This window comes from Falco punctatus (genome assembly GCF_963210335.1).
Source record: "Falco punctatus genome assembly, chromosome: 1".
In the NCBI taxonomy this organism is placed as follows: Eukaryota; Metazoa; Chordata; class Aves; order Falconiformes; family Falconidae; genus Falco; species Falco punctatus.
This window is the reverse complement of record NC_137580.1, coordinates 105,814,106-105,833,175: the sequence shown is the minus strand read 5'-3', so window position 1 is coordinate 105,833,175 and position 19,070 is coordinate 105,814,106. Positions and strand designations below refer to the sequence as shown.

At 51.7% G+C, this 19,070-nt stretch overlaps 2 protein-coding genes across 4 annotated transcripts in view; both read left to right on the top strand.

Annotated features, from left to right (window-relative positions):
* The first annotated feature begins 65 nt into the window (after positions 1 to 65).
* Positions 66 to 10,088, top strand: RHBDD2 (rhomboid domain containing 2). Of its 2 annotated transcripts, none has more exons than XM_080368058.1 (4): positions 66 to 2,528; positions 3,638 to 4,032; positions 4,421 to 4,571; positions 6,791 to 10,088. In XM_080368058.1, exons 1-4 carry the CDS (start codon positions 2,290 to 2,292, stop codon positions 7,221 to 7,223), a joined length of 1,218 nt encoding a protein of 405 aa, XP_080224184.1. In that variant the 5' UTR covers positions 66 to 2,289; the 3' UTR covers positions 7,224 to 10,088. The 2 variants fall into 2 exon arrangements, with proteins under 2 accessions (XP_080224184.1, XP_080224185.1); XM_080368059.1 differs by having other exon boundaries at positions 2,253 to 2,528; positions 3,631 to 4,032.
* Positions 10,089 to 12,812: 2,724 nt separating this feature from the next.
* POR (cytochrome p450 oxidoreductase) overlaps positions 12,813 to 19,070 on the top strand; it is a 31,220-nt gene continuing 24,962 nt past the window's right edge. The window contains exons 1-2 of one of the 2 annotated variants that reach the window (XM_080367785.1): positions 12,849 to 12,920; positions 15,064 to 15,199. The gene's annotated coding sequence lies outside the window, so the exon portion shown is untranslated. Of the gene's footprint in view, positions 12,921 to 15,063; positions 15,200 to 19,070 lie in introns of both variants that reach the window. The other variant, XM_080367784.1, reaches the window with a different exon arrangement.

Genomic DNA, 19,070 nt, shown 5'->3' with positions numbered 1-19,070 from the left:
CTGGGGAAGTGAGGGGGGAGGAGAAGGACCGTACCAAGATACCGCGGTCGGAGGGGGGGAAGATGGATTGTACCAGAGGGAGGGGGGCGTGTGGCGGGTGCTCGGCGCTGTAAGGGCGGGTTGGGTTGGGTAAGGCTGTGTAGGGAGGCGGGGAATAGATTATTTTAATTAATAAATATACAGAGCACGGTCACGGTGCTGAGAGGGAACTGGGGGGGCCGATAGTGCGGAAAGGCGGGCGGGTCCCCAGTTCCCTGTCAGCACCCCCCTTGTGCATCACCATTTGGGGTGGAGAGGGTTTCAGGCTTTCCAAAAGAGAATTCACCATGCCAAACTTCACAGCAGCCTGGACGGGGAATGTCCTCGCCACACTTGGGGTGTGCGCAGCCAGGAAAAGAAGTGAGGTGCTGAGATGGAGTTTAAGAAAACATCCAAAATCTGGGTGCTAAAGTAAAAAAAAACAAAAAAAAAAACAACCCACAGCAGAACAGGATTGCCAGGGTTTCTGACTATCTTTAAAAGCCAAATATTGACTTGGGGAATGGCTTTCTAAGAAAAGGGCTCTTAGGAGCCACTTCTATGAAACTAGACATTGCTTCAGAAAGGAGGATTAACGACGGATGAACCGAAACGACAGCAAAACCAATATTGATTATTTCAACTGATTGGGTTTTAGCTGTCATATTTCTTGCTTAAGATCAAGATGCCTTCTTGTGAGAGTTGGAGGGCGAAAGTTAACAGTTGCACACTTTCCATCTAGTGACAGTCTGCACATGCATCAGCTGGGGAAACAGCAAGTACTGCAAGGTTTTACCCTGTGGTTTGTTGTTGTTTTAATTTTAAAAAGCAGTGAAGAGTATTCTCTGGTTTCAACTGAACAGATTGAGCAGATTTGCAAATAAGTTGGGCTGCTTCCTTCCCCCCTGGGCGTAGGAGCGGGAGGCAAATCCTACTGTCACAGCCTAAGATAAGTTTCTGTGAAACAAACAGTGACTAAAATAGTTTAAAAAAAGGGATTGAGCTCTCTGCCCATCTTCCCATTTCTGCTTGAAAAATGTCAGCTCTTCCAGCTGCAACATCTTCTCCCGCACCATTAGCCTTCCCATGTCTGCAGCAAACTGGGACCTCTGACAAAGGCTGCCTTTGCAATGTGCAGTCAGGATTAGGGCGGATCCCAAACAATGCTCTGTAGGCCAGGGCAAGCAAGGTGGGGGTATCTTTTGCTGTGCATAGAGCCTCTCAGTACCTTTACATTCCTCAGGGGTTGGAGGATCCTCACAAATGGAAAAAGGCATGAATTGACATAAAGAAATAAGCTCACATGTCTCTTTGCCCTCTGATAGATCTGTGCTGTGCTCTCCCATTGGTCCCAATCAAAAACTTTGAAGCTGGGGTGGGAAAAAGATGTCAGCTCCTAAACCCTGTGCTCAGCCCCCTCAGCTGGAAGAGATCCCAGCTGCTTCAAAGTCTTTCCCCACTTTGTAAAATCAGGGGGAGTGTGGGAAGGTGTGCTGCTTCTGGTTCTTCCTGTGCATCTAGATGAGACCTCATGGTTCTCTCATTAGATGTGAACCAGTGGCCAGCAACTGGGGTCTTGTCCGGAGGAGGAGCTGGTGGCAGGGGAGCTTTTCTGCCATGTTGCTGTTCCACTCGCTGCTGGGGGCCTTCCAAAATCCCACCGCCCTTGGAGCAAAGCCTCTTTTCTCCCTGCTTCTCGCTGCTCATCTGCATGTCCCTTTCCTCACACAGGGGTTTCTCAGGGTAAGGTGTTTCCACAGCAGAGCACTCCTCCATCTGCCACTTCCCTTCAGGCAGTGGTGTGTTCAGCCAGTGCATGCATGACACCATAGACAAGCAGCAGTTGATGCCATTTCAGCTGGTTTAGCCTGGTTTGTATCACACTGACATGGAGGAGGCCTGTCTTCGGGCAACCCCTCCATCTGCACCAGCGTGGGTGGGCAGACACAGCTCTGGCACGGGTGCTCCTCCCCACCTTCATCTGCCACACTTGAAGGGAAATTCTCGGCCCTTCCAAGCAGCCTAACACTGTGACATGGCAGCAGGGAGAGGCCGGGGGGGGTACAGCTCGGCAGGGCCTCCCATGCCCTGGGGAGGCTGTGCATGGTGGTGGGCCGGCGGTAACCCAGCCTGGGGCAGGCTCCCAGCGATAGCTCACATCTCTCACCGGGGATAGATTTCCCTTCTGGAAAGGGAAACAATAAGAATAATTTAAAAAAAAAAATTAAAAAAGGAGCGGAATAAACCCCCAAACCCCGCCCGCCCGTCTCCATGGTACCGGGGGCGCCGCAGCGCCTCGCGTTGCCACGGCAACGGTCTAGGCCTTCCGGCGGCGGCCGGAAGTGGGGCTGCGCGCGGCAGCATGGCGGCGGGATGGGGGCGCCCGCCGGCCGCCACCGTTCTCACGCTGCTGCTCTCGCTCGGCGCCTCTGCGCCCGGGCTGCTGCGGGGAGCGCCTGCCGGCCGCCCCGCCGGCCCGCTGCGGCCTGCCGCTCTGCGTGCGGGGGAAGGTGAGCGGGCGCGGCCGGGGGGAGCAGCCGCGGCCTCCTCGGCCCTTCCGCCTCCCCGGTCCCTGGTGCCGCCGTCGGTCCCGCAGCCCAGGCCTCACCGAGCCTTGGTGGCTGCCTCTCCCGGCCTCCCCCTTGGCCTGCCCTGAACCCCTTGGACCCCCTGCTCTGCCCCCAGGTCTGGGCGCTTCCTCAAGTCCCTCACGGAGCCTGCTGCTTGGTCCGCGGCCCTCCTCTGCAGGCCTTCCCCGCGACCCGCACTGTGTGCTCTGCTCCCACTCCCTTGGCACTTCCCCCGGCTTGCGCTGAGCCTGCTGGGCGTCCACCTCAGCACCCCTCTACCAGGCTGCTCCTGCCTTGGCGCCCATCTCTAGCCCTCGACACCATGCAGAGTGGGTGTACGCTGCTGGGAGCTTGAGGGATTTGCTTTCCTCAGTCCTTGTGGTATTCCCAGAACTATTTTTATCATGCTTCTAATTCCTATTTTTCTGCTTTTGCCCTGTGCAGTGATTTCTTTTAGCAGGCAGATGCTCTAAGCGGGGCAGTCAGGCTGCACCGGGTTGTGCTCTCAACTGCTATTTTTCTGGCTGAGGACTGAGGGTGGTGGGAGGAAGGTGGATCACTTTGCCTCAGGCCTCACCGAGTGCCCAGGAGAACAGCTAACCAGAGGGCCTGGGAGCACCTCTGAGGTCTGAGAACCTCCAGGCATTTTTTGTGAGAAAAGTCAGCTTTCTAGCAGTTCAAGAAGTGTTTCTCTTTTAAGCAAAATCATAGTTACCATAACAGTTAATTTTTGTGTCTCTTGCCTTCTCTTTTGATGAGACTGTGATTTACTACAGATACTGTTGCTTTTTCTAGGCAGCTTTCCAGGAAGCAGCAAGTCAGTCCATATGTCTGCGATACCCAGGATAGCACTTGTTTTAACTCTGGTTATTTACGCTTAGTTTTAGAGGCCTCAAGTTCCTTCTCTCCTACACCAGGGTAGAAATGAAAGCTATTAATTAATCCTGTAGGCTTACTCTTTCTGTGCTCAAGCAGGTCACTGTAGTGGTTTAAAACAAATTCATTGCTGCCTTCCACCTTTCTGATGTGCTGGTGTGCTCAGTTCACAGGTTAGTTACCTACATCTTTGTCTATGAGGACCTGATATCCTTGACCTGTGGTGCCGTTCTCATCTGGTATTTTGCTGGCAGCTTTGAGAAGAATGTTGGCACTGTGAAGCACTGCTTCCTCACCATTGCATTTGCTGTCCTCTCTGGCCTCCTGTATCTCTTACTCGAGACTGTTGCCTCGAGGGTGTCAGAGGTGGAAGATGCCAAAGGATTCATGCCTGTAGCTTTTGCTACATTGGGTGTGTCCACCACTCGCTCACGGATGAAGAGGACTCTCTTTTTGGGGGTTAGAGTTCCAGTGGTGCTGGTGCCGTGGGTTATGCTCTCTGTAGCATGGTTTATACCCCGCTCTTCTCTCTTGAGTAACCTGTGTGGACTCCTAGCTGGGGAAGCCTGTATCCTTTCCGAGTGCAAAGCCCTGAACCAGAGTGGGATTGCTGGCCCGCAATGGGGAGGGTATGCTGTGGTTGTCATTGCCAAGATGCAGTGGCTTTATGGTGTTTCCTGGGCCCTTGCTCTCCTTTAAACTCTCACTGGCTTTGCTGGTCCTCATCACACCCAGTTCTGCGTTTGTTTTTCACCTCACACTTCTACTTACCCTGTGGCTTTAGTGTGCATAGAGAACACAGAGCTGAGGAGGGTGGTGGTCTGTAAAGGTGGTGCTGGTTAGAACTGGGAGAATTCTCTAGGGAAAATGATTTGACTGGAGTGGGATTGTGTGTGGCTGCATTAGAAATAAATGTGTTTTGACTGCAGTTCTCCTTAACATGCTTCTGACTTCAGATGGTCTTGGCTACTGTGTCTGCTTGGATTTTCCAGAGTCAGTGGGTGCTAAGCTGGACCAGGTGTTCCCTTTCAGTCTACTAAGGAGGATACCAGGGCTGAAATATATCCCAGGGTCCCTAGCAGAGAGAAGAGTCTTCAAAAGCAGCAAGTAAGTACAGGAGTTCGTGTGAAAGATCTTATAGGGGAATTTTGAGGTGTAAGTGAAGGCATTACATCACATGTAAAAGCTATATTGTGCTTGTGGCTTCATATCCTGGGTGTCAGGGGGAACATACTGACCCGTTGATGTTACGCTAGTGACATTACTGTGACTAATACTTTATCACACATTAACTCAACCAGGTCTTCCAGTGAAAGCTAAATTGAGGTGAAAGACCTCTCATTTGCTGCAATGGCAGAGTGTACACGTGCGAAGTATGGCAGCTTAGCTGACATGAAAGTTAGTTTTGTGCAATTCTGCTCTAACATTAGGACTTAGGGCATTTGTTTCTGGCTGTGTGGCTCCCTGGGGCATGATCTTTATCTTTCTTTGCCCCACCTCACCTCCCAGGAATGCTGTGAAGTGAGTTGTGTCCAAATCTATGTAGGAGCAGAGCATTATAAATTAAAGATGTCACAAAGTTCAATGTAGACCCTTCAATACATGTTTTCAGTGTCAAGGCAAGATTGCTTTACCAAAAAGAAACCTTGGGGCCCTTGGCTGACGTTCAGGAATAGTTTTAAGTTTGTGTGTATCACAAGCCGTGAGAACTCACTTGTATTCTAAAAAGCTTGGGAATGTAGGTCAAATTTTTCCCTATTCATTTCAGTTTCACAGAGGAAGGATAATTTTCTCTTAAGGGTTAAACCCTATGTATTGTTTAAGCCATCAGCTCACTGTAAAGCGTTCTTTGAAGTGGAAGCATTCCCAAGTGTTTGCATCTGCCCTCACCCATGAGGAAACCATAAAACAAACCCTTGCCTGCAGCAGGAGTGTGCCCCAGACCCATTAGGGCACTCAAACATGTGAGTGCTTGCCAGGGAGGCCAGGCAGATCCAGCAGCATTTGTGCTTTTACTCTCTCCCTTCTGTGCAAGTGCTGCTTTTGGGAGTAGGGACTGTCTCGCTGCATGCTGAACCTGTGTCTGCATCAGTCTAATGCTTCTGCTGATGACTGTTGCGCACAGCGTCTCAGCCCTGTGTCTAAACCTGCTTTCTTTAGGTGAGGTGACATAAATAGACTGTTCTGGCTCAAAGGTATTTACATAAACATTTGACTATCAATCAGGGTGTGGGAAGGTGTTTCTAGGATGTTTCCATTTCTGCAGTTAAATTTGCATGTCTCTGTGTCTTACACACAAGTTCTGTATGTGCTGCTGGGGCTTAATTTTTATTGTTTTGATTCTTATTCCCAACCAAGAGCTCTTGATGGTTTGGGTTTTCTTTATTTTTTTTTTCAAATTTTCATAACAAATTTTCATAAAATGTTCATAACATAAGGCGTCAACTTGCTACCGGACAGGAGACATTTCTAGAACATCCAGGCTTTGGTATCATGTTTGTGCCCACAAATAAAATAAAAAAAATCCAAACCAAAACAAAAATAAAAACAAACAACAGACCCACACCCTGAATAAAAGAAAAAATCCAAGCCCAAAAACCCCAGCATGAGCCAGTTTCTTATTCTTGCTGGGGACCTGGCAGTTATGGTCTTCATGAATATTGTCTTGGTTCTCAGCGCTCATCTTAGGGTTGTGCGTGGGCTGAGCAGTACTCCTGAAGTCCCAGAGGCTTTGGCTTCTAGGCAGATTGCCTCTCTCTTGATGTGTTTCAGTGGGATGAGTCATGCCTTCTGTTGGCAAAGGCTGTTTCTAGACCTTGCTTCTGCATGTTTAATTTTACTTGTAACTTCCCTCCTTTCCCTTTTCACTCTACAACCTGGGCTCTTACTTACACCAAAGGCCTTTATGGCTTCTTAACAAACGACACTTGGCAGCTATGACTTCTCCTGATGAATAACTTAACAGATGTGTCATTCAGGGGAAGGCAGGGAGGATGCGTATGGAAATCAAAAAGCACATTGTCGCTTGGCTTGCGTATTCCTTGCACAAAGAGACCCGGGGCCAAGAACCGCGTTTGTTCAGTTGGTGGGGAATTGGTGTGGGTTGGAAGAGTGGGAACATCTGTCCTGGGAGGCCAGTAAACCTGTTTTTACTCAAGCGCTGCTTATAATAACAGCTTCTCCTGCTGTAGTGAATCTCTCTGATGGATTGCAGTGACCTTTCTGAGCACTGGTCAGGAGGAAATCTACCCCCAGGGCACTTCCAGCCCTCCTTAGAGGATGCCAGTTCTGAACACAGTGTAACCTTCTGTTCTCTTCCTGCCCAGGATTAACCCCACACCAGGCGCCTACCCCACTCAAAGCTACTACTGCTCTTCGCCTCCGACTCTTCCTACTTTCCAGATGCAGCACCCCAATGTGCAGAGCCAGGGGTTTCAACACATCTGCCCTCCAGGATATGGCCATGTTCTGGGGCACAAGGGATCTCAGCATGTCCATAGTGCAGGACACAGCCTCACTTCTTCCCCCCACCAAGCCAGAGGTGCCTTCGGAGAGCATTATGTGCAGACCCATGCTGGAACCTCGCCTGGACAGTGCTGCCAGCTGGGCATGTTCTCTCCCCCGCAGCATGTGTGCCCCACTGATCCACAGACGCCTGCAGGCGTGGGCCCCCTGGCTGGCATTCAGCAAGCATCAGGGTATCCAGCAGCCACAGCGGCTCCTGTTTCAGCTGAATTTTCAAGAGTGCAGGTGTACTGATCCTCCAGAAAGCAGCAGGACTCTCACATTGTGGCAGGATCACTGCGTGACGCTTATTCGTCAGTGCATTGCTGGCATCTTTGTTGTATCTGGGGTGACTAGAGGAATGGGTTGGTAGCTCCAGTGAAGGCCATTCCACTGTTCCCTGCTACAGGCTGCTTTAACTGTATTTCATTTATAATTTTTATATATTTTTTTACTTTTTGGTATTGCTGGGGGATGGGGACTGTATCACTTGTGTGCTTCTTGTCTTTTTGGGGTCTTTTTTCATTGCTGTATTTAGCAGCTGCCTTTTTCCACACTGTCACTGGAGTTACAGCGCATCAGCTCCCCAACTCAAGCTAGGAACCTAATTATCAAAACACTGGACTGATCTGGGGTTTAACTAGGGTGCAGCAGTAAGGACATGTCCCATCTGCACTGAGGCTCTTAGCTCCTATCTTGTTTACAGGTGTGATGTAGCTAGGACACCAAATAGGCAGAAATTGTGGAAGCCTTAGTTTATAACTTAATATTTGAGTGGAGGAGGACGGATATCTTCTACTAGTGACCTCTCCACTAAGAGTGTGCCTTGAAGGGGGCTTGTTAAACCAGGGCTGGGGCAAGAGGACAGAATACAGAACACCCTTTTCTGCCCGCCAAAACGCAGCTCTAAAATGCTGAAGGTCCTTCTTAGCTGTAGTCTGTGCATGCATCAACATGTTGCCTTCATTTTCTGCTAGCACGGTGCTAGCTCAGCCTGTGTTGCCAGTGCTTGTCGATAAGGCAACCTCAGATGCATGTGAAGTAGTGGGAGATGCTTCAGTAAGGGATTTTGGCCGTTTGTGGAGCGAATGTATAGAGACCCAAGGAGCTGGGAGGGACCTTAACAGTGGGTTAGAAGAAATAACTGGAATGTAGCAATGCCATTGGGGGTGTTCGCACTGCTCAGCTTTAGATGTCTCACCCACAATGTTAGCACAATCTCTCTCTGTTGTCTGCAGAGCTGGTGGAAAGGTGTGTGGGAGAGGGGAGTTTTCAGCAAGGGATTTAGAGCAGGATGCAGTGTTTGGTGCCTGTGGCAGTAACAAAGGAGTTTGGTTAAGTCGCTGGGACTTGAGCTTTATTTCCAGCTGTGTAGCTGCTTTACTGTGCCATGCCCAGGAGGAATCTGCTGTCTCTGTGTCTGTAAATCAGCCAGGATCTCAACTATCACCTTTGACTCTTTGCTTAGAGTTTTGTTGTGCTCCAAAAAAGTAGTGCTACATGAAGCAGAAAGTGCCATTTACTGCTCACAGAGATGTTCTTACAGTGCCTAACCTGTCCCCCAGAAACCGCGATATCCTCAGGGCTCTTTGATGCTATCAGTGAGCGGAGGTCATAGGCACCGTTCAGAGCTGCATGCACCAAAGCCATGTACTTGCCTCTTTCTTTTTTTCCCTCTTCAGTGTCTGAAGAAGCCCCGTGTTGCCCTATAGCCACTTGCTTCTCCAGCAGCCCTTCTGGGATGGCTGCCACAGTTACGTGTGGCCTCGCAGGGGCTTGCTTTGGGGGAAGACCAAAGTGAATGCTGAGGACTTGGACCTCAGATGCACATTGGTAAGAAGCTCTGCTTGCAAAGGTCAGCACACCTGGGCAGGGGCTTTCTGCGGGAGGATGCAGCATTTTGGGAAAACCAGCCTGGAGTTGGTGGCCCACTCTGTCTCATCCCTGAGTGTTTTGCTCCTCCATGGGATCCCAAATGGACTTGACTTCATGGTCCTTTTTTTCCTGCTGACAGCAATTGCGTTGTTAGGTGGTTAGTGTGGAGCAAGAACAGAATAAGGTGCTTGTTCATAAAAAGTAAAAACTTAAAAGTGTGATTTTAATACCAGGAAAGAAATGCAAGAGATGACATTGAAATGTTGATACTCCACTCTCGTTTGTGCCTTGATTTTCCTCCTTGTGAGAGCCTCGCCTGTAAACCTAGGAATTTGTTCACTGTTTTCTCCAGAAACGTGCAGAATGGTGATGAAGACTAGTAGCAATTGCAGATGTTGTATACCTCCAAATTTTAAGTGTGAAAGACAAAGTACTAAGTCTCCAGGTTTGCTTTCAAGCTGGAGTGTGCTCCTTGGGATGGTGGGTTAGGCACTGGCTGTGGGGCAGGTTGGTGACAAAGGACGTGCACTGGGGATGAGTGGTACTGCACACTGGAAAATGCTTGTGGGGCTGGAATCTGGTTATTTTCCTTTCTGAATTTATCGGTTGATCTAGTAAGAGAACTACTCTCCCTGCAGAGCCTCTAAAGGGATGGCGTGTTTCCAGTGAGTAGTTTCATGGCTTTACAGTGATAAAGGAAGCCCTGGGCTGTAAGAGTCATCGTAGTGTGGCTGCTGGCAGTGAGACCAGCCCCAAGCCTGCCTGGTGTGGGGGGCAGACAGCCCACCTCTTTCCAGGAGGGGCTGTTTTGGCAGTGAGGGACATGCCTCTGTGCAAGGAGCAGGTACCAGCCACTAACCTTTCCACGCTGGGACAAGGCAACCGCCACAGCTTTCCAGGTGAGCCCTGGGGATGGGATGTGGCAGGATGGGCACAAACTCACAGTTTGGGTTTTTTTTCCTTCTGCTCCCAACTCTTTGGTGAGTTTATTGGTGACCTTGGCAGGTCACTGGGTCTCTCTGACCTCTACAGCTTCCACCGTGTCGCCAGGGCTGTTCCAAGCCCAGCTGCATGACTGCTTCGGCACCTGCCTGTCACTTGCAACGTGTTGTACCAGTCTTCAGTGGCCTTCAGACAGGCGTTTGCAAAGATATTTTTTTTTCCTAGTGAAATCTGTTCCCTGCCTTTCCTGCAGGCAGCTGTTTCACAGTGAAATGCTTTTGTATAAACCAGCTGAGGTCCTTCTGTGGAGTCCAAGCAAGTTATCATTCCCCAGGGTTTGTGGCAAACTGGGAACTCCTTGCCCAGGGAAGGGAAGTTGCTGGGAGGGAAGGAGGGAAGAAGTTGGGATGAGGCATTTGCAAACGTTGTGTCCAAGGCTGGAAAGAGGAATTACATTTGTAAGAGAGTGAGGTAAAAATCACCAGCTCATTGGGCTTTGGCATTTGCCTAAGCTCACAGCAACATCACTGATCACCCGTTGCAGTACCAGATCATTTCCTTGGAGGGGAGATAGAGAATTAAAGTTCCTAAAGCGGGTAGGAGGGGGAAAAAATAACAAAGAAAAAAATCCTTAACCAATAAACCCCCACTTCAGGCTGGGATGGCTTGCTCCTGGGGAATGTGCTGCCCCTGAAGGTTTGCTATTCTGTGCCTCTGGCGCATTCCCAGTAAAACTGCCACTTCTTTCAGCATCAGGATTGCATCTGCTCTGGAGGCAACGAGACAGGAAAGCCCCTTGGGTTGTCCCGTATCCTCAGGGGTCACTGCAGAGTGACAAGTGTCTGGGGACAAGCACTGGGAGCTGAGCCGGCTGTTCCCCCATGCTTGGTGTAGCGGTCCTGCTACGGGAAGGATGATTTGGGAGAACCCAGCTCCATCCCCTCTTGTGCACCCCCCATGGTGCAAGGGAAAAAGAGTTGGGGGAGTGTGAGGAAAGCAGAACTGGCTTGAATCTGCATCACTGCTCCATCTGGGAGCAACAGGGTCCCGCAGCACGGGGAGACCTGGCAGGAGGCATTGATGCTGGAAGAAAACCAGGTCTGTGTTTCTTTGCTTTCCTGTCACTCATTTGTGGCAAAGCATGCGCTTGCAGCCGGGTACCCTGTGCTGGGGGCTGGGTTACCTGCACCAGGGCCAGGGTGCGGCCAAACATCACCTCCAGGTCCCACTGGGTCCCAGATTGTTTGCTGGCACTGTGGAGGCTCCACGGCCAAAAGTTCGGCCCTGGGGATGGAGGAGACCTGGCCAGGGGTGAGCCCAACATGCCTGGTGGCAGGTGGGAGAGAGATGTGTAGAAACAGAGCACTGACTGGATGGGACCCTGCGGGCTGGCCAGGCTCTGCTTCCCCATCCCCCTGGGGTGTTCAGGCTGCATGTGATGAGATGCCACCCCCTTCCCTAACAGGAACAGCACGGGATGAGCTGTGCCACAATGCCTATCCCTGCTCCAGGCACCTGATGGGTTGAGGATGACCCCAAACCATCAGCCAGCTCTGTTCTGCCGTCCCCTTGGGGCTGGTGTGGGTGCATCCCAGCCACTGCAATGTTTAACCTGTGGCCATTCACCCTGCGGGGGATGGTCACGGACTGGAGTCACCCTGGGGAGCCCCTGCAGGGCTGGTCCCGGAGCCAATGTGGGTGACAGTGGTGCCTGGGTGGCCACGCACCCCTGAGCCCTTTGCTCAGATGCTGTTGTAAAAGGGGGTGTCCCTGCAGCCCTGGGCATCGCTGCCCCACAGTGGGTGCTTCTGGGGTTCGTGCCCCCTCTTGGACCCTTGGGTGCCTGCCCCTCAGCTGGCACAGACTTTGCACCTTCCCCAAGGGTTTTATTGACTCTGAAGCCAGCGTCAATACGGCGATAGTGACAGGACTGTGACCTCGGTTGTGCCAGCACATGCTCAGGCCGAGGGAGGGAACCAGCCCCTGGGTGACCCCAGCACGATGCCGGGGGCCGGGCCCTGGCAGTGGGGCTGCTCGGTGGGGTCAGGGCAAGCTGTGGCCAAGCTGGGCTCAGCAGAGTCATGACCCAGGTTCAGAAAGAAAGGTGAGGGGAAGGCACCGCTCCCTCCATGCCACCGGGAGCCGGGGTGTGAAACGTCCCCCACCAGCATCACTGGGGACGTTTCTGGAGCTGCCTGTGCAACGTGGGGGTGGCAGCAGGGTGAGTGTTTAGAGAAAGGCACTCCAAAGCATCTGAACCCCCTTGCTGTGGGTAAATCAGGAGCATTTGCTTGCCCCGGCTGCAGGCTGGCCAGGCAGAGCAGCCCCTCAGCCCCCCGGGAGGGCTGGTGGTGACCCACCGCTGGGTGCCAGCCTCTGCGTGGGGACCCCCGTGGGCCCTGCTCCAGGCAGCGGGGGTCTGGGGTCCTGCGGTGCTGCTGAGGGCACCCAGGCACTGGGCACAGCTGCAGCTGGGGGGCCTGGGGGGCCTGGCACAGACAGGGCCTGTGCCTAAGGCTGCTTCGCACCCTGACCCTGCTGTGACCCCTAACCTGACCCCAAAACTGACCCCAGCCTTGCCCTTGCTATAACCCCAAACCTGACCCCAGCCCTGACCCCAAACCCAGATGCCACCTTGACCCAATGCTGGCCCCAATCCTCATACCCGCCCCCCAGCTACAATGCCGGCCCTAACCCTGACCCCACACCTTGACCCCTGCCCCACTGTGACCTCTGACCCCTAGCCCTCTGACCACTGACCCCTACCCTTGACCACACTGCACCCTAATGCTAACCGCGCCCGCACCCCCACCCTACCCTGCGTTCCGATCCCTGACCCCCACCTTGACCTTTGACCCTAGCACCCCGCCCTGACCCTAACCCCGACCCCTCACCCTCCCCGCTGCTCCCTGTCCCTTTAAGACCCCCCTACACCTGGCGCCGTGGGGCCGTACCAACCGCGCCGCCGCGAAGGGGGGGATCCCTACCGGCGGGCGCGCCCGCAGCCCATTGGCGGGCGGGGGGGGGCGGAGCGTTTCTCCCCCCGCTCCTGTGCCCGCGTGGTGCGGTCCTCCCTACGTGCCGGCTGCGCCGGGGCTGCGGGGCGCCGTTGCCGGGGTCGAACGGGCCGGGCCGGTGGGTGACGGGGCCGGGGCTCCCTGGGCTGGGGCCGTCGGGGCAGCGGGGCCCGGGGTGGGTCCCCTGTGGCGGGGGCGGCCGGGCCGGGACAGCGGGGCCCTTTCTGGCGGAGCGGGGAGGGCCGGCATCCCTCGGAGCGGGGCTGGATGGTGGGCCCCCGTTATGGGGGGGCAGTGTGACTGGGCCTCTGTTATGTGGGGGGCTGGTGTGACTGGGGTCCTGTGGTGGGGGAGATTGGGATGGTTAGGGTCTCTTGTATGGGGGATGGCGTGAGTGGGCCCCTTTAACTGGGGGGGACTGGTGTGACTAGGGTCCCCTGCATGGGGGGGCTGTCCCCCACCCCCTTACTGGGGGAACTGGCGTGGCTAGGGTTCCCTGGGGAGACTGGTGTGGCTAGGGTTTTCTGTATGGGGAGCTGGCATGGGTGGGCTCCTCCTTATTGGGGGGCTGGCATGACTAGAGTCCCCTTTATGGGGGGCTGGCATGGGTGGGCCCCCTGTTATTTGGGGGGTGGGGGTGCCCCTCTAATGCCTGGCTCCCTGGGTCTGTGGGGTGGGGGGCTAGCCAGCACCCAGGCGGCAGGGTCCCCCGCCTTGGGGTAGAGGAGTGGGTGTGAGGCAGGGTGGGCAGCTGGGGAAGGGGGTGCTCCAGGGTGCTGCCCCCCCGCCTTGCTTCCACTGCACTCAGGGGCTGCTTGTGCTTACCCCATCCCAGGCTGCTGCTGGTTAAAACCTTTCAATTAACTTCTTTTTCTGGCACTTCTCTGCAGAACGTTTTTCACGGCATCTGACTGACGCCTTTGCTGCACGCTGGGCTGGTTTGCTGTTGTTCTGCCTCTTGTTCTTTATAAACCTCTGGGATGTTGAAAGACTGTTTGCCCCTGTCTTTTCCTCATGGAATTGCTTTGCAAAGTGAAATCATTGCCTTAGGGAATGTCCCTGTTGAAGGAAATAATGGAAAACCCCCTCTCTTGGAATATTAAAGCTGGAGAGGAGGTGAATGTACCTGGATCATGATGCTGGGAGTTAGTCATCGGTGTGGAATTGATTCTTAGGAAGTTGACTGACTTGCAGGAGTAAGCACAGCTGGTGCACCTTGGGGTGTGCTTTGGTCCGCCAGTGTTTAGACCATGGGTTAGCTCTCAGAGCGTGAGAAGGAATAGTAGTGCTTAGTGGAATGCATATAGAGCAGAAGGATTGCAGAGGTTTTCTGCCTGATCTGAGCAAGTCTGGAAAACTGGAATGAGTTTGTATTTCTACAGCTTTTTTAAAAAGCAGAAATATGATATCCAGTTGAGAAGCACAGGGAAGGATCAGGTCTCTGTTTTTAAATCCTGAAAGGGAACCAGTGCTAGTGTTGGTGGGGGCATCCTTTCTTCCATACTGCTTTATCCTTTGTGTGGACTGTAGTGAGCGGCTGCATGATTTAATATTTTTTTTGCCAGCCGGCAGAGCTGCGCTTAGTGGGGTGCGTTGATGCACACATCCCTTTTGCTAGATGAAGGGGAATGTGCTTTCTTCCAGTGTTTTTGTAGCTCTGTGAGAAATCCTGATTTATGTTGTGCACATGCAAAGCAAACTTGCAGATTAATCTGCTGCAGGTGAGGAAACTGGTGTTTTGTCACAGAAGGGCTGGTGAACCAGATCCCTCCTGGAAAACCTGATGCTGTCCCAGTACAGCTCTTGGTTTTCCTTTAGATGCATCTTGTGCTGGTTGATTGCCCTGAAACAGGCTGTGCATGGCACAGTGTGTGGGTTCAGAGAGTCCTCTGTGTTGCACGTGGATGCGATGGTGCACGAGAACTGTATTTGCAAAACACTTTTCTGTAAAGCAGGACAGAAACAGGGAGGTTACTGGTGCTACAGGGCAAAAAAACCCAACTGACGCAACTGAACACTTTCTCTTCATCTTCTAACAAGGAGAGTAAGATGAAGTGTGGGCAGGAAGGAGGAGTGTCACACCACTAACCCTCTGTTAATTAGTCCTGATCTAATTGTGACGGAGTAAAATCTCTTGCTTTGTCATCGCTTTGTAGGCGCCTCCTGTTCAGTCCATAATCTATCGGGTGGTGCCTTCTGGGTAGCCATGGTTGAGCAAGTAAGTGCCTCCAGCAACTTTTGTTTTGTTTCTTCCAAAGCAGCTGGAGGAGTTTGATGGGGCCATACGACCAAAACTCCTTGTCTTGTTTTGAGGGAGGCTCTCCCCGCGGCTCGCTGCCCTTTGTGCTGGAGCTCACAGGCCCCATCAGTGCTTGTTTGCAGAACCGTAGGTGCAAGGTAACCTCTTGAGCATCGCAGGTTGTGGAGCATCTGTGGAGGCAGCTGGGTTTGGGGAGGGTGGCTGGGAGCTGGGAGCAGTGGTTTCTTTACCCAGTTCACCCGCATTGAAAGCGGCATGTGGAACTGTGTCTGGAGTGAAATTCCATTTGATCTTTACTCTCTCCTTTGGCTGTTGCAACACAGCCAAAATACCATGTTCTCTTGATCCTGGAGGACTAGGGAAAAGGGTTCCCTGCTCACGTCTTTGATCCTGCTATCTCCTCCCCATCCCTCTGCTCTGGTATAAAAGAAAGCCACCCAGCCGTTACCTTTGCTGACACTGAACTTTGTTCTGTTTCGTGACATGGGCTCTCCTACCTCTAAAAACACAACCTGTAGAACTTGCATAAGTTGCTTTCCCAATGTGATCATTTGATCCGAGTGGTGAGATTACTGTATACTATTGTTGAGAGTGAGTCACAAGCCCTGCAGTGACAGGTGCACCTCTGCCAAGATTGGTTTTTTATAGAGTTTGAAGTTTCATATATCAGAACAAATAATTACAGGCTGCTTGTAATCTCTTGCTGCTTCTCCCGAAGTAAACATTCAAGTCAATTGTGTGCTGCTGATCATTTATGGAATCCAGAAAGAGCGGAAGAGGAGTGTTTGTATCTCTAGTGGCTTCTTTAGGGCCACAAGTCCCAAGAGTGGCCAAGTTTGATCTGCAGTGGCAGATTATTGTAGTGTTCTTGTTTAGTTATCAGCCACTTCTGGGCCTCTAGTTATTCTTTTGCGAGGAATGAGGTAGAGTTATTGACTAATTTTCCATTCTCCCTGTAAGGAGTAGGAGATGGGGAGGTTGGAGTTAAAGATGGGGTTGGATTTTTCTCCTTGGAAAATCTGGCTCAGCAGTGCATGGGCAATTCTGTAGGGAGTTGGTAGGTCTGTCTTTGTGGCACTGGCAAGTATGCTGGATCTTGCTGCATGGTTGCTTGTGAAATGCATCTATTGACTTGCTTTCACGGGTCATTGCTAGCATCTCTCTGTTCTAGCTAACTCCAAGCGTTGGAGGAGCAAGCTGGTAAAAAGCCTGCAAGGATTGTGCAAGCCCTGGTTGTGAAACAGGGCTGTATGCATAACTGCTGGAGGTAAGAGGAGCAGCTTGTGCTCTGAAGGGGGAAAAAAAAATATCCCGTGTCAAGTACCTTCTGTTTATGTTGACCGTAGTGGGGTGGGAGTGCTGCTGTTTTTGCAACTGGGGATCAGCCTTTCAGCCTGTGACCTTGCTTATTCCCTGCCTGACTTGTCTGTTGTCCTGTGGCCCGTGGCCCTTTTTGGCATGGGGACACCTGCTTTGGGTATGGGATTGATTTCTGAGGTGTGCTGGTGCACGTGACTGTGTGTGGTTGAGGGGGCTGGGCTGGGTAGTTGCCTGTATTTCACAAACGTTCAGTAACGTGAAATAGAGCTCAGATAATCTTACCTGTAACAGCCTGGCAGGTTTGTAGGGTGACTTCACACACTCTTAACAGGGCAGCCAGATGTGAAACCTGGATCTGGGACCAGGAGGACAGATCCCTGGCTGAGTTCCCACGGGATGTAAGGATCGTGCAGTAACACCTCCTTCCTGTACAGCAACATAGGAGACAGGCTGAAGTCATGTCTGAAAAGCTCTTGCATCCTCAGAGGAAAGCTACCTTATAAATACAAAATGTCCTGATTCCATCCAAACAGTGCTTGGTTTTCCTTAAATAAATCCCCCAAACACTATTTTGACTGGAGGCCTTTACAGTTCTTAAACCTTTGCAAGATCTATTTAATCGTGTCCCTCTGATGCTCTTCCAGCTGTTAGTTTCAAAGGAAACCTCCCAAATGAGAACAGCCGTGAGTGGGTTTTGCTCTCCAAACTCCTCCTTGTGGAAGAGGTCAAAATCCGTGGCTACCAACCTTGTCCGCAGGGCTCCCCTCCCTGTAGTGCTGCAGGCAAAATCACAGCTTGTCACACCAACCCTCAACAAAAGCAGGCGGGGGTAAGCAAACAGCCTGTTTGGAGGAACTGAACTTTCAGCTGTGGCAGCGTTGGGTGCAACACTTGCAGAACAACACTTGCAGAAGAGGCTGCTGAAAAAAATACCATATTCCCTTCTTGATGTTAAAAAAAACCCCATTTTCAGCAGGACCTGAACCATGCAAAATGCATGCCTGAATGGGTTGCTCCTAAGATTTTGCTGCATTGCCCTCTGAGCAGTTGATGTGACTGCATAGTGCCTGTGATAATTAGCAATGGGGTGGTCTACAACCCATACAGATTTGTCCCGGCTCCTGGATATGGGTGGTGTTGAGACCCCTGTTCCTCCATTCAAACGATGCTCTGAATTTGTTCCTCCCTGGGACTGGGAGGAACAGTATTAGTTAGCAAGGGGATTCGGTTTACCCATTGTTCTCAGGTTTTATTTATCCTGTTAATCCTGAAGTGCTTTTTTTTTCTGTACTGGCTCATGTTGATCTGCGTGAAGGAAGGTGTTCGGGTGCCTAAGCTGGTGAGATGCCACACATCCTTGTTTAAAGTTTGAGAGACGGGCTTTTATCTGGTGAAAGGAAATGTACAAATGTAGTTATTCTGGGTTGCTTTCTTTTCAGACAGCTTGGCAAGTTTGTATTAATTTTTGTGTTGGATAACTCCTTAAGTCCTTTGATTTAGTGTGCTGGGCTCCCTGCACAGCGCCCCCACCTCCCCCCCCTTGGTATATCCATAGGGTGGAGTTGCTTTCTGCTTCAGTAAAACTATTCTTCTGTTCTCTTCCTTGCTTTTACAACTGCTCTGCTGGCCTTGAATAAGACCCACTGACCAGGAAAAAAATCCAAGTGTGACAGTGAAAGTTCAAATATGCAGTATTTCAAGCTTCAGACTGACTGATGCACGCTCAGCATCTGTCTCTTGCCTAAAATAGATGTTCTGCCAATGTCTGAGCTGGTGTGTCAAGGCCTGGTTAGAAGAGACCTTGCAATAGTAATTTGTTCTGTTTCACAAAAAAAACAGCTTCTGTGTTTCTTACCCCTGCTTGAGGTGCTGCTGCAGCCGAGTTCTGTGTTCACATGGGGATTTCTGAGCTGGTGGAAGCATTGGAGGCTCGTGGAGAGGCAACTTTTCTAGTGTTCAAGAGAGACTGCTGCTTTCCACCCTTCTTCATTAAGCTGGGGGTGGTTAATGGGAAGTTGTGGTGGGAATTCTTGTTTTTGAAATATGTAGGAAGAAAGTGATGCAGAAGTGCTAGGCATGGTGAGCTGTCATGCGTAGTGAAAGCCGAACCTCCCTGTTGCAGGCACTGGTGGAAGTCAGTCCTGGATCACTGCTCACTGTTGCCCTGGCGAGGAAAGCACGCCTTTGGCCCTCGCTGGGGTGCAGTGGCTGCCCTGTTTCACAGCGAGCACCAGCTTGGGGGGTTAAAACAAGGCTGATGGGGCGAGGAAGCCATGAGGCTTCCCCCCACACTTTCCTTCCCCAGGAGCCCACCTGCAGGATGAGCCCCCCCCCCCCCCGAGCAGGGAGCCCAGGCATGGCCACTTGTCTGGTCGGATCAAAAGCTTCTTGTTGATGGGAAATGCAATCTGTGCAGAGAAAAGGCTAATCCAAGGGCTGCTGAAGGGGTAATGTTAAATAACCTGGATCTGAGTGCCTGTGTTGATGGTCTGCTTTTGTTTTGGAAAGGACCACTTTTCTTGCCAGGTCTCCTTTTACTATAAAGGAAAGGAAAAAGCTAATTTGAGGCTTGCTGAGACTGGCACGGGCTGATGTAAACAGAATTTCTTATTCTAATCAGTTGCATTCATACCCAAAGAGGAATGAGAGGCCATCTGGTTTTGCCCCAAGGGTCTCCTGGCCTAATAC